The sequence below is a fragment of the Hipposideros armiger genome, unplaced genomic scaffold (assembly GCF_001890085.2).
Source record: "Hipposideros armiger isolate ML-2016 unplaced genomic scaffold, ASM189008v1 scaffold_5, whole genome shotgun sequence".
Taxonomy (NCBI): Eukaryota; Metazoa; Chordata; class Mammalia; order Chiroptera; family Hipposideridae; genus Hipposideros; species Hipposideros armiger.
The window spans coordinates 4,334,827-4,348,645 of record NW_017731355.1 but is presented as its reverse complement, the minus strand read 5'-3'; the positions used below and the strand labels follow the sequence as shown (position 1 = coordinate 4,348,645).

The 13,819-nt window shown below is 42.4% G+C and overlaps 1 protein-coding gene across 2 annotated transcripts in view; it reads right to left on the bottom strand.

Moving 5' to 3' along the window:
- Positions 1 to 1,399: 1,399 nt before the first annotated feature.
- CCDC198 (coiled-coil domain containing 198) overlaps positions 1,400 to 13,819 on the bottom strand; it is a 23,264-nt gene continuing 10,844 nt past the window's right edge. The window contains exons 3-6 of one of the 2 annotated variants that reach the window (XM_019645691.1): positions 9,234 to 9,320; positions 7,755 to 7,856; positions 6,818 to 6,974; positions 1,400 to 2,821 (exon numbers count right to left, since the gene is read on the bottom strand). In XM_019645691.1, coding sequence (XP_019501236.1) covers positions 2,586 to 2,821; positions 6,818 to 6,974; positions 7,755 to 7,856; positions 9,234 to 9,320 — 582 coding nt within the window. In that variant the 3' untranslated portion in view covers positions 1,400 to 2,585. The remainder of the gene's footprint in view (positions 2,822 to 6,817; positions 6,975 to 7,754; positions 7,857 to 9,233; positions 9,321 to 13,819) is intronic. The other variant, XM_019645698.1, reaches the window with a different exon arrangement.

Sequence of the window (13,819 nt, the reverse complement as noted above, 5' to 3'; positions counted from 1 at the left end):
CTGTACCCCTCCCCCCACTCCTGGAAACTTCCCCTCCTGATATATTTCTCAGGAACTCTTATCCTGACCTGTGCCCACAGCAAAGCTATCAGGCTCCAAGGACATTCTTTCTTGCTAAAAAATAATCCCATGAAGCTCTCACCCTTTCCAGCATAGGAGTATCCCTCTTCAAACAAACAAACAACAACAATAACGACAAACCCAACACATAATAGAAAAAACAATATGGAATACTGTTGGTGAGTGGGGGTAAAATAGGGAGAGGAGGGAAGTGCCCCCGACTTTCATCAAATCCCCTCTGGTAAGCAGCAGGCTACTCCACATGGCAGTTCTGCTGGGTGGTTTTGGCAAGTTACTTAACCTCTCTGTACCTCAGGATGGTATTATACTGACCCACAAAGTTCTGAGGGTTATGTATGTAAAGCATTTGAAGAATGTCTGATATACAGTAAGCAGTCAATGCACATTATAGTTATCACTACCATGATTATTATTATAATTTCAAATCCTTGAATTTATAATTGGGCGAGGGAGAGTTCCACATGGAGCAGGCAAACTCCCACAGAGGAGGCGTTATGATTGACTTTCTTTTGCAGCAAACACACTCTGATACAGTTTTGAACACTATTTTGAGCGATGGCATCCTCATTGGTGTCCATACATGTCTAGCTCCTGTATCCCAAGATGATGTTGAATTTATGTCATCCGTGTAGATGTCTATGTCCCAAGAACTTTTGACCAAAAATTCCCCTTCTTTACTGTGTAATCAACCTTGCACATCTAAGACTCATGGGAAATGATGGAAATGATGCCTAGCTGGAGAGAAACAAGTGGCTCTGTAATTAACTGGTTAAGACAACACATAAATTAATGAAGTCAACAAACACTTAATAATGAACTCTGTGCCAGATGTCATGCTAGGAAACGAAGGTACCACAGGGAGGAGACATGGTCCGTGCCCTCATGTAGCTCAGTCAAGTGAGCTTCTGGAAGAGGTGTTCAATTTCAAGTCACAGACCAGAGTGATGAAGACATGCTTAGGCTCTGCTATCTTCATCACTGGAAGTCAACCACCCCACTTTTTTTTTTTAAGATTTTATTGGGGAATTGGGGGAGGGTAACAGTGTTGTGGAATTGGGGAAGGGGAACGGCCAAGTTGTTGTTTTTCAATCTTAGTTGTGGAGGGCGCAGCTAGCTCAGCTCCAAGTCCAGTTTCCATCTGGTCGCCCGTCGGCAACTCGTGGCTGCTCAACTCAAGGTGCTGTGTTCAACCTTAGTTGCGGTGGGGCGCAGCCCCCCATCCCATCCCATGTGGGAATTGAACCAGCAATCTTGCTGTTAGGAGCATGTGCTCTCACCAGCTGAGCCATCCTGCCACCTGTTGGCAGCTCAGCGGCAGCTCAGCTTGGGCGTAGCTCACTGACCTATGTGGGAATCGCTCTTAACCAACTGAGCCACTTGGCCAGCTCCCACTTTGTTTTAAGCCTTCCAAATACACTATAATATGTGAGGACATTATGAATAGATTGGACTCATTTCTCCTCTTAAGGATTTGACTTTTTCAAGAAGATTGGTCAAGTCATTTTGAATCCCTTTGTAGGAAAAATATGCTTTTTACCTACCACAGAAAAAGTAAGAATTATTTTCCCAAAGAACTGGGAGTAAAAAGGGATGACCTAATTGCCTTCCGACCTTGGAAGAAACATAATGCTTATCCCCTGACACAGCAGTCTTTTTATCTTGTTAGAGACTGATCTGAATGCACTGGATGTCAAATTCAGGAGGCGTTTCCCTCTATTTTCTTCTTTTTGAAAATTTCCTAGAGAAGGCTTCAAAGGTGTTTTTGTTTTGCTTTGTTTTAAAAGTTTCAATAAATTCTTAGTAACTCCCGAATGGCTAAAAGTTTTTTGTTATTTTTTTTAGATTATGCTAACAATAGAGCATAGTGTAGTACGGCGTTTGCTCAAAAGATGGCGTTAATGAAATGGATACTAGTGTCATTCATGTATTGCAATTTTAATAGTTTTTTCCTTTCTTAAAATGTGTATGCATTTTTTTGGCACCCTCTGTAGAATGTGGTGGGCGTGATGCAGAGCCCATTCCATGACTAGCCTTTGAGAGGGCTGGCAGCTTCTGCTTCCTCCTCTTGGAACATTTGCTTTGGGGAGCCCTGGGCTGATAGTGTAAAAACTTCACTACCTTGGAGAAACCATGCGAAGAGGCTCCGAGACTACATGGAGAGGGAGGAAGGTCCAGCTGATTCAGTGTCCTGGTCAAACCTCCAGATGACTCCAGCTCTAGCTGCCTTCTGACTTCAACTACAAGAAGTCCTTCAAAAGAGATCAGCCGAAGAGCCACCTAGCCAAGCCAGCAACCCACAGGAAGGAGGGACAATAAATGGCCGCTATTTAAGCCCCTGTGTTTTGAGGCAGTTAGTTATGTAGCATAACTAACAAAATAGGTCACCACTGTTAATCGTAAGACTGTAAATGAAAAGAAAATGAATTGATGTATACAAACTTGGAGAATTTTTACAGGAAAGCAAGTTTTCGAAGCGCTCAGTATCTAGGTTATGAATAGCATTCTTATTGTTGATCAAAAAACTCATCAAAAAGTGGAATTCTCTCAGTCCTGGTCCTCACCAGTGCCCGTGGTTTCTTCTCAACATCCCCCAACTCATCTGCGTCAGAGCTGGAACTGTCCCAGAGAAGCTGTCCCCGGGCCTCTTGTTCACGGAGCCATGTTTCCATTTTGCCGATTTTCCGGGGACAGTAGTCGTTCGTTGCTTGATGTTCCAAAAATTCTGCATTCTGTAAATTTCCTACAAAAAATTAAAAATTCACTTAATTAATTTTTTTCTCTGACAATTATGTACTTATTTAATTGCCTAGGTTTTTAAGAATACAGAGTAATCTGCTTGATTTTTAAAAATATATAATATATATACATATTAAGGATTACAACAGGGGAAGCATTAAACACGTTTTTCTTGTTATTTAAAAAAATTAAACCTTTTGAAAGTCACAAGAATAGTACAAACCTGTATACCCCAACCCCTCAATATTTTGTCACTATACACACACACACACACACACACACACACACACACACACAAACACACTTTTCAGCTGAACTATTAAAAAATTAGTTGCAGAGTCACACATACATCACCACAAGCCTCCTAAGAACAAGGGCAGGAAGGCAAAAAGAAGATAAGAATGAAGAAAAGGATAGGAGATTGTTCTTTAATTAAAGGGGACTAAGAGACAAGAAAATAAAATGCAGTGCATGATCCTAGATTGGACCCTGGATCTAAAAAATAAAACACAAAGAGGCAAATAAAAAATAGCTATAAATGGCATTTTTGGGACAACCGTGGATATTTGAATATGGGTTATATATTAGAAAATAGTATGTATCAATGTAAAAATTTCTAAGAATAATAATTGTATGGTGGTTATGTAGGAAAATTGCCCTTGTTTTTAAGAGATAACTTAAACAAAAATACTAAGTACAGGTGGCCAGATAAGACCAGAATTGTGAAGGTGACATTAAAATGATGTATTTAAGGTGACACTTCCCCTGACACATATAGTTATTTTCACTATAAGACATCAGTTCCATCTTTCTTCAGTTTTGTCCATATTCCCATGCATTTATGTGGCACTTTACATTTTATATGTGCTTTGTACATACATATATTATTTTTTACATAAACCCTACATGGTAGAAAATGCTTTATTCCCATTTTACAGATGTGGAAACTGAGGTCCACAAAGATTAAATAATTAGAATTTAGTTATAATCTCTCTCTATATAAAGTAAGCCTACACAGACAAATATATACCTTACATTTATTGAGAGGCTACTATATACGAGGCACTGTTCTAGGAACAAGAAAACTCCCTGTTCCCACGGACATTCCATTTAGTAAATGTACTGTTGGGGCTCAAATGAAGGACTTTGATTTCAAATCCACAGCTGTTTTTACCCCCTATATTCAAATCATGGCTCCTGGAAAGGGCAAAAACCACATAAACATGTTAAAACTCACGGAATTGTAAGCCCAAAAGAGGGATGTTCACTTTGTGTAAGTCTATCTATCTATCTATCTATCTATCTATCTATCTATCTATCTATCTATCATCTATCTCTATACATACATATGTGCATGTACATATATATATATAAATTTATTATATAAATATATATAAAATGTATGTAAAGCATGGGTGATTTCATTTTGAAGAGGCAGCAGAAAACAAAGACTGATTTTTATCTCATAAGAGACCTGAAACTCTCATCCCATCTTCCAAAAGAGGGAACAAGAGTTGGCAAATCTAGCACTGACTAAGAGGAGATGGGTACAGGGGAACCTTAATTACCAGAACCTGACTAGCATTACGCTCATGTAAGTCTATGACCTTGGTTACACTCCACTTCTAGGAGAAAGAAAAGTGAACTTCTTTTAGAACACAGGGAAAGAAATCAAAGATGCTATTTGGCCATCAGGAAAAAGAAATCATTGCTTCAACATACGCCTACTGCAGTGGTCAAGTCTATAGGCTTTGCAGAAGGCAGCCTTTTCTTGAGAGAGAAGGTTAAGGAGTCACAGCCTCTACTTTTGCAGACTTTCCCAAGGTTGCCCTGGACAGAGCTCCGACTCCCTGGAGTCCTGATGAGGCTGCACAAGAGGTGGGTAGGAGGGCTCATTTGAGGGTCGTCAAAAGGCCCTGGCCTTGAATCCTGGCTCTGTCACATAGGGGCTAGTTGTAACTCCCACCTGATAGGTTGTGTAAGGATTAAATTTAATAATACATGTTAAGGGCAGACCACAGTGACTGCCTTATAGTAAGCACTCAATAAACCTTAGCTGGAACAAAATGAAACAGCTCTAAAAAGCTGAGCAAAGGAAATCCCCTTCACCATGTGTCACCGTCTCTCCCGGGACCCTCTGGGGCATCTTCCAGAGACTTCACCAATGATGGTGTTTCTTGGCCTGACCTCAAGCCATGACTCTGTGTCCAAGTGTACCTGAAGCACTTTTCTTGGTTGTTTTGCCAATATTTTTCAATTGCAAAAGTTGTTTCTCTATGTGACTACACAGCATATTTCATTCTGGGACTCAGGAGTATAGTATAGGTTAAGTAGGTGCCCCCAGTAGATTTTCAATTATTCAGCCTTTTCTTATTTAATTAAGTTATTGGTTAAGCATCTTGTTCCTCTGAGCAGCAGCGGTTGTCTCTTTCAGCTGGCAGTGTTGCCTCTTAAAAGCTCAAGACCTCCAGAGGCATGGCCAGCATTTCTGTAGATCTCTCTGTGGTCAGTCTTGCTGAGGTGGGCATTTGGCCCACAGCACAGCAATCTGCAAGCGTGGACAATATTGTACATTTGCAATGGAGGGTTTTCCTGGGGAATACAGACAGGGAAAACTTAATGGGGATTTAATTGATGGGGCAACATAACACAGAGGATAGACACAGGTATCTGTTGGAAATCACAGAGCAATTTGAGGCCGTGGAGCAACCAATGTCATGGCTCGAGTGTGGGGGCTGGGCACGAGATTGGCAGGAGATGAAGCCGGGAAGGTAGGCAACAGCTAGATCCTGAAGGCTTAGAGTACCAGGAAAAGGAGTGCAGACGATATGCTCAGGCTAACGGAGACTCATTGAAAGAGTTGTTTGTTTGTATGTTTGTTTGTTTGTTTGTTTTGTTTTTTAGCAAAAGAATGAAACAGTCAGATTTGCATTTTTTATGATTACCCTGCTATGAGTGCAACACTCCTAGTACTTTATTGTGTGTGAGAATCACCTTGGGATCTTGATGAAATGCGGGCCTGATTCAATAGGTCTGGGGTGTGGTCCGAAATTCAGCATTTTTAATAAACTCCCAGGTAACCTGTGGACAATACTTTGATTACCTAGTTGATCAGTGGTTCTGAAACTTTAGGGGCATCAGAATCACCAGGGTGGGGGGTTGTTAAACCCAGATTGCTGGGCTCCACTCTTACAGTTTCAGATTCAGTTACTCTGACTGGGGTCCTAACAAGTTCCCAGGTGATGCTGGTGCTAGGGGTCGGGGGACCACATGGAGAACCACTGGGGTGGAGGGTTGACAGAAGGAGGGTGAGACCTAAGGGAGGAGTACAGTCAGGAGACTGTAGCAATAGCCCTGGTATGTCATGGGGAATGGGGGAGAGAGTGCTAGGTGACATCAATAGGACTTTGTGACTGACCAGCTGCAAGGAGAGGGAGCAAAGGGTTTCAAACACATCAAGTCTCCTGTCTGAGTGACAGAGCACGGAGGCCTCACCCACGGAGACAGTGGATGATACAGGAGCAAGCTCAGAGTGGGCAGTAATGCTGGATTGAGTTTTAGACCTCCTGAATGTGCTGAGAAGGGCTGCAGGAGGAAGGGTGAGGTGGGGCCAAGAGTGTCTGCCTATGGCACCAAACTGGCTGATACCAATTTGCCATTTAATATTATCTCCACGTGCTTCATTCTCTTTCGCCGCAAGATGAGGCTCTTTTGCTTTTTCTCCTCCTAGGGATGGAGCTAAGGTTGCAAGAATGCATGCAAAGTACAGTAAACCTCTAAAGAGAAGGAGACATCTTACTACAGTGCTTAAACTTGTGTCTTTTCGTCCCAGCCATTTTCCATTGCCTGACAACTTGCCCCCTATGTTCCCAGGAGTAAAATATCAGCGGGAACCCAAGGCTATTTGCTGTCTTTTCCCACGCCCCTTCCCCTAGCAGTTTGATGACGTTTTGAAAACACTTGAAGTATTTTATTTTACTAAAAAAGTTACATGACTCACGTGGTCTTCGGTCCAAGGTTTCATCAGGCAAAAAGGTTAGAAAGTCATCATCATCATTTCCTGGGATGCTTTGAAGAATTTGCTTGGCTTTAGGGTCCCTCAGTTTCTGCTTAGTAATTCTTGCTTCTCTATGACTTTTCTTCAACTCCTCTTGGGCCTGAAAATGATCAGCTATCAACGGTTAATGTTCTTCCCCCACAGCTACTTTCACCAGAATCGGTCAATGGACCAGCCACTTTGCTAGATGTGTGCTTATCTAGAGACACCTGTGGTCCTCTAATCAGAATATGATTCTCTTTTTCCTGTTAGAAGGTACAAAAACTTTCTTTATGCACAGGTTCATTAGAGAAAGGAAGGGCAAGCCCACAGTCTCACAAAACTGAGGACCTTGGTAAAAACATTTTTTCTGTAGGCTAGCTGATATATTTGGAATTGCTGAAGACAGTGACTCTAGGCTGATTCACTGGAGTGAGAAATTTGGAATATGCGAGTTATGGAAGACATTACTATAAAGGGGTTTGTTACAAGAGATCTTTCTTGTAAGATAATTCTACATAAATTATAGAGAGATACCTAGGTAGCAAAATAAAGACCAATCACCCCCTTCCCTTTTACTAAACCACGAAAAATGATCTAACCTCATTTTCTTGCTGGAGCTAGAATGTCATAGAAGCAACGGTGAAAAAAAGAGACTTAAGACACAGATACACTAGTGTGAGGACTGAAAATAGAGAAAAGACTCAGCAGGGTGGTAACAGAAGGGATCTTGCTGGTTCTTCCCAACTTTAGTAGTTGAATCTTCGGCTCCAATGACTAAATTTAAAATGCTAAGAAAAGGCTGGAGATGAATGCTTAACTATATTCATGTGCCAGGGCAGTAATTATGTGGAGAGAATTTGGTAAATGTGACACTTTCCTTCTCTCTTCTCATATTTACCTCTTGTCTTTTACGGTTCATTTCCAGCATTTGCATCTTATGTAAATATTGTCTTTTCCCAGAAGTATACATTGGAGTTTGCATCTTTTTTTCCAGTTCCTGCTATGAAAGATGATACACTCGTTAGCATGGGAGGGGGTAATTAGTTACTGACTCTGCAACCTACAACTTGAAATCCTTTTTTTGGGACAGGGTGAGATCTTAATCACCAAATCGTCATCCACACAGGTCTCTTGTGATGTCAAAGGAGCATCATTGCAGTTCCCCATGAATCCTTCGTGTAGCTATCAGTGAATGAAGTGGCAATTTGCAATACGTCGAATGTAATTTTTAAGACTCCTGTAGAGTTTTGCAAACCTTGAACGGAATTACCTTCCCACGTCTCATTTTGACAAGAGATCACTTCCCCTGTCAACAGATGCCTCCTACTAACTTCCCAGAAGTGTGTTCTGGTTTGATGAGCCCTGCCTCTCCCTCTCTCCCTGCCTCTTCTACCACTGACTCATTGTCTGGCTGTGACAGAGGGGAGCCCCTGAATGGTGACATGGAACCTATTTCTGTAGTATACCTGCACACACCAATAAAAGCCCTGGTATATTGCAGTTTAGGAAGGATTTGAAGTTGATTATGTGTGACTTTGGTGCTCTTCCTGGTGCATTATAAATTTCAGTGGGACAGTGCAGACAGTTTTTGAGGGCAACCAGGGGTGAATGCACCCTCATTCATCACTTGCTGTGGCCAGGAAAGGGAAAGGATACGGCAGCCCAATGTGTTCAGAGATGTCTGTTGTGTCGCCCTGTGGACAGTGCCCGTGCTTGCCAATGCGAGCCTCAGGGTGGACCCATCTCTGCAGGGGCTGTCAGCATCACACACATGACCTGGAGAATCCAAAAGTACCTGGACATCTTCTACCCAATGAGCGTGGCTGGCTCCTAAATGGACCGGAAGTGGAAAGTGTTAAAAATCCACTCTGGTCTCACACTTTACATTTCTACCTGAGGGAAGTTTTCTCGGCAGAGTGTGACAGATTTATAAAAGGAAAATGCTCTACAGAAGACCCTTTCCAGGATTACTTTTTGGTGAGCTTGTGGTAAATAAGTCAGGAACAACTCGCAGATATGATTTACCCTGAAAACTGAGAACAAAGAAAGTTTTAATCTGAGGGGAAGAATGAAAGGGAAGAGTTATGCTGGATTTTTTCACAACTTTGAACACTTCTAGAATCACCAATATCCAAGTAAAATTCCTCTTTCTCTCTCATCTACTGCTCCCTGTTTCACCAGGAAGCAAAGAAGGGCCCCAGGTTCACCTGAGAGGCAAGAGCAGTTGCCAGTTGGAGGCAGGCCCAGGAGAAAATGGATAGCTTTGGAAAGTTCTAACTCGGAATGACTTTAATAGTTTGCCTTGTGCAGGGAGTACATGAAGAGGACAGCCCGTTCCTCCCGTTACCCACCCTCACCGGTTATCGCCACAGGTCACCTTTGCTTTGTGAGTTGTCCTGGCTTCATGCTGGCTCAGAATCCTTTCAGAAGTAATTACTTGTGGCAGGTCGATGGGTTCAAGCTTCTAGAAGTCCAACATTTAGAGCATTTTCAGCATTCCTCATGCCATGAGATGGTGAAACATAAAAGCTAGGCATTAAACTATCTTAACACGTTGTAAAAGCAGCACTTTTCCTGAGAGCACACAGAGAAGGCAATTTCAACAGGATTACAGTCGTATCGGCGCAAAAGGCTTTCCAGCCTATCTGGGTTCTTTATTGTTCTATTGCACTGTTGCCAGTGACTTACTGATCTAAATGTTGGTCAGAGAGTGAAAAAAACTAAGTAAGAGTCCTTTTCTATCTGCATTGAGGGACCACAGCCGAAGTAATCAAACAATGAGGATCTTCGAGGATTAGGATGAAGAAGTCACCAGGAAGTTACTTTACTTTATTTATCCCTAACCAGCCAGCTGAGCTCTTCTGGTCCTAAGGGAGTGACCTGTTTTTAAGATCTCCAGAGAAGTTCCCTCAGCTGCCTCAGTAATAATCACAGGTGCTTATTCGGCACATTGAAAATGAAAGTACAGTATGCTAACAAATTTTAGAGATGGCTCTTTCTAGCATTGGGTTGGCTTTACGGGGAGGTGATGCTGGAGTTTCAAGGAGTCACTAAGACTGGGCAGCAACTGATGAACCAGTGGGTCTGCCTCCAGCCCCATGTGCCTGAGATGACTTAATGCTCGGGAACCTGGAGCACAGGAAGTGACTGCGTAGGATTGGGGCGTCAAGGCTGGTCTGTTCCCGTGGACATGCCGTCAAGGACCTGGAGGCTCACAGAGTTTATTCCTCCACCCAGTGAGTATTCATTGAATAGCTGCTACATGCCAGGAATGGGGGATAATGGGTAACAAAAATGGTCCCTCATGGAGCTCACAATCTATGGGGGGAACAAATATGCTTTTGCTTGTTTGATTATTGGATTAATAATCACAAACTAATCAGTGCTTTGAAGAAAAAGAATATAGGGCAGGACAATGACAATGTATAACTGGAGGACTCCCCACCTTGGAAATGGGAGGTGTTATGGGTTGTTATGGTGTTCCTTCCCCCAAAATTGATGTGTTGAAGTTCTAACCTCCAGCACCTCAGAATGTGACCTTACTGGCGAATAGATTTTTGCAGATATAATTAGTTAAGATGAGGTCATACTGGAGTAAGTTGGACCCTTCACTCAATATGTCTGATGTCCTCATGAAAAGGGGAAATTTGGACACAGACATGCACACAAGGAGAATACCATGTGAGAGTGAAGTCAGAGATTGGGGTGATGCCTCTAAGAGCCAAGGAATGCTGAAGATTGCCCCAAATTACCAGAAGTTAAGAGAGAGGCCTGGCACAGATTCTTCCTCATAGTCCTCAGAAGAAACCAACCCTGCCAGCACCTTGATTTCAGACTTCTAGCTTCCAGAACTGTGAGACCACACATTTCTGCTGTTTTTAGCCACACAACTTGCTATACATTGTTATTGTAACCCTAGAAAACTAATACAAGAAGGAGAGGGGTGAGGAGGCAGTCCAAGAAAGTTTCCTGAGGAAGTAATTTTTCAGAACAAGATGGAAGGTTGGGGGTTTTAAGGGGGTGTTCAGACAGAGGAAGCAACATGAGCAATAGCCCTGAGGTAGGAGAGAACATGATTTGTTGGAAGGAACTGTAAGAAGTCAGCTGGCTGCAGTTCAGAGTGAGAGGGATAGCAGCTCACACGAGGCTGGAGAGCTAGGCAGGGACAGCTCAGGTCGGGCCTGATGGGCACTATAAGATGTTGGTCTTAAGAGCAACGGGCAGATACTGACATGTGTTAAGCCAAGTAGTGACATGATTACATTTACTTTAAAAAATGATCGCTCTAGCTGCAGTGTGGAAACTAGACTAAAGAAGAGCAGTTATGGGTGTGGGGAATGCAGTTAGGAGAACAAAGATGATGGGGTGGGGGCTTATGGAAGGACATGGATGGGCTCTACAAATATGTAAAACTGACCAAACAGGATTCATGATGGTTGATGAGGGAGAGTGAAGTGTCCAAAAGACATTCAAATTCAAGGGACAGCGAGTGTTATCAGTTCTTGAGATGGGGAATTCTAGAGGAGGACCAGGAATATAGCAGGAAGATACAGATTTGGTTTAGAGTAGGCTGAATTTGCGATGCCTTTGCAATGTACCAGGGTAGATGGTGAGTAGACCATTAGATATATAGGCATGGAGTTCACAGGACAGGTCTTTGCTGGAGACGCAGGTTTGGGGATCATTCCTGAGTAGAGAAAAACTGAAACCATAGTCATGAGAGAGGTCGAGTGAGAAGAGCAGGACCAAGGCCTGAAGGCTTGAGGAGTCCGACATTGAGAGGCTGGTGGGTGGGGATGAAATGGCCAAGGAGACTGGGAAGTGATGGCTTGAGGAGCAGAAGGAAAACCAGGATGCCATGCTGCAGCAAACATGGTGAGCGCTTCTCTCACCTTAGTCCAACACGAAAGGCAAATCCTAATATATTAATATTTTGAAGTTAGTTTTCAGCATAGCCTGATTTCCTGTGTTATCAATGGGTAGGCCTGGAAGCCAGCATGGCTTTCAAGGTGACCCAGGTAAAAAGAGAGAGGGAGAGACCATGGAAAATGGAGGCTGAGCATCCAGCACCCACAGTGGGGAGTGCGACTGTGCCTCCTGCTACAATCCCAGAGAACAAGTTCCTGGTCCCTGGGCCTGGGCCTGAGCTGTGCTAGGGAGAGCAGCCAGCAGCCCTTTCTGCTAGAGCAGCTTAACGTAAGGAAGCGTTTTTTGTTTTTAACATAATGACTTAGTAAGGAGGTCGTGAGAGGTGATTAATACTAGTAGAGAGAGATTTGTCTGGCTTTCTTCTCTGCAGAACATAAAGAGGCAGGATATATGGGACCTGCTGGCACAGGACGCAGCAGCTGATCAAGTCAGAACCGAGAGGGGAATGGATTACAAAAGGAAGGGGAAGGGAGTCCAAGGGTGAAGGGATATCCAGGCACTTCTGGGAGGGAGAATCAGCAATGACTGAGGGGGGACTTGGGGGTGAGGGGAGACCAAGGAAGTGTCTGTGCCATCCCCTGGCTTTGCTCAGGATGTGGTTCTTTCTGGTGATTAGGCCCATATGCCTTTGTAGCCCCTACTGTCCATCATGCTCAGGTCATAGTATGTCATCTCATTCAATTGTCATGTGAACCCTGTGGATAATTATGGTGACTCCCTATTTCAGAGAGGTTAATAACATGTGCAAAGTTGCACAGCTAGAAAGTGGCAACTCCAGGATTCAAACTCAAGTCTGTCCAGTTCCAAATACCATGCTTTCTCCACTATTTGTTCCTAAACCTGGTGTATCATCAGAATCTCCTGATTAAAAAAAATTATCCTGGGCTATTCATTGGGGATTGTGATTCAACAAGTCTTGGGGGGGGCAATATATACATGTATAATACATATTTGTATGTATGTGTATATTTCATTAATAAACTAGTTTTTAGAGTGGATTTAGGTTCACAGCAAAATTGAACAGAAAGTATAGAGTTCTCATATCCCCTCAGTCCCCACATACACACAGCCTGCCCACTGTCAACATCCTGCACCCTAGTGGTACATTTATTACAGTTAATGAACCTACACTGACACATCATTGTCACTCACAGTCTATAGTTTACATTAGGGTTCACTGTTGGTGTTGTACATTCTATGTATACTGACATGTACCCACCATTGTAGTGCCATATAGAGTAGTTTTATTACACCCCAAATCCTCTGTGCTCTGCCTATTCATCCCTTTGTACCCCCTAACCCCTGGCACCCACTAATATGTTTACTACTGTCTCCAGAGTTCTACATTTTCCAGAATGTCATAGTATGTAGTCTGTTTCAGATTGGCTTTTTTTTTAACTTACTAATATGCATTTAAATTTCCTCCATGTCTTTTCATGGCTTGATAGCACATTTTGTGTTAATGCTGAATAACATTCCATTGTCTGGATGTATTATAGTTTATTTATACATTCACCTACCGAAGAGCATATTGGTCACTTCAAGTTTTAGCAATTATGAACAAAGCTGCTATAAATATTCGTGTGTAGATTTTTGTGTAGATATGAAATTCCACTTCATTTGGGTAAATTACCAAGGTATATGATTGCTAAATTATATGCTAAGAGTATGTTTAGTTTTTTTAGAAACCACCAAACTTTCTTCCAAAATGGCTGCACCATTTTGCACCCCACCAGCAATGAATGCGAGTTCCTGTTGCTCTACATCCTCACCAGCATTTGGTGTTGTCAGTGTTCCAGATTTTGGCCATTCTAATAGGTGTGTAGTAGTATTTCATTGTTGTTTTAATTTGCAATTCCCTAATGACATATTATGTTGAACATCTTTTCATAAGCCTACTTGCCATCTGTATATCTTCTCTCATCTTCTCATTCTCTTGACATTGTCTCTCACAGAACAAAAGTTCTTAATTTTAATAAAGTCCAGCTTATCAATTGTTTCTTTATATATATATATATATATATATATATATAT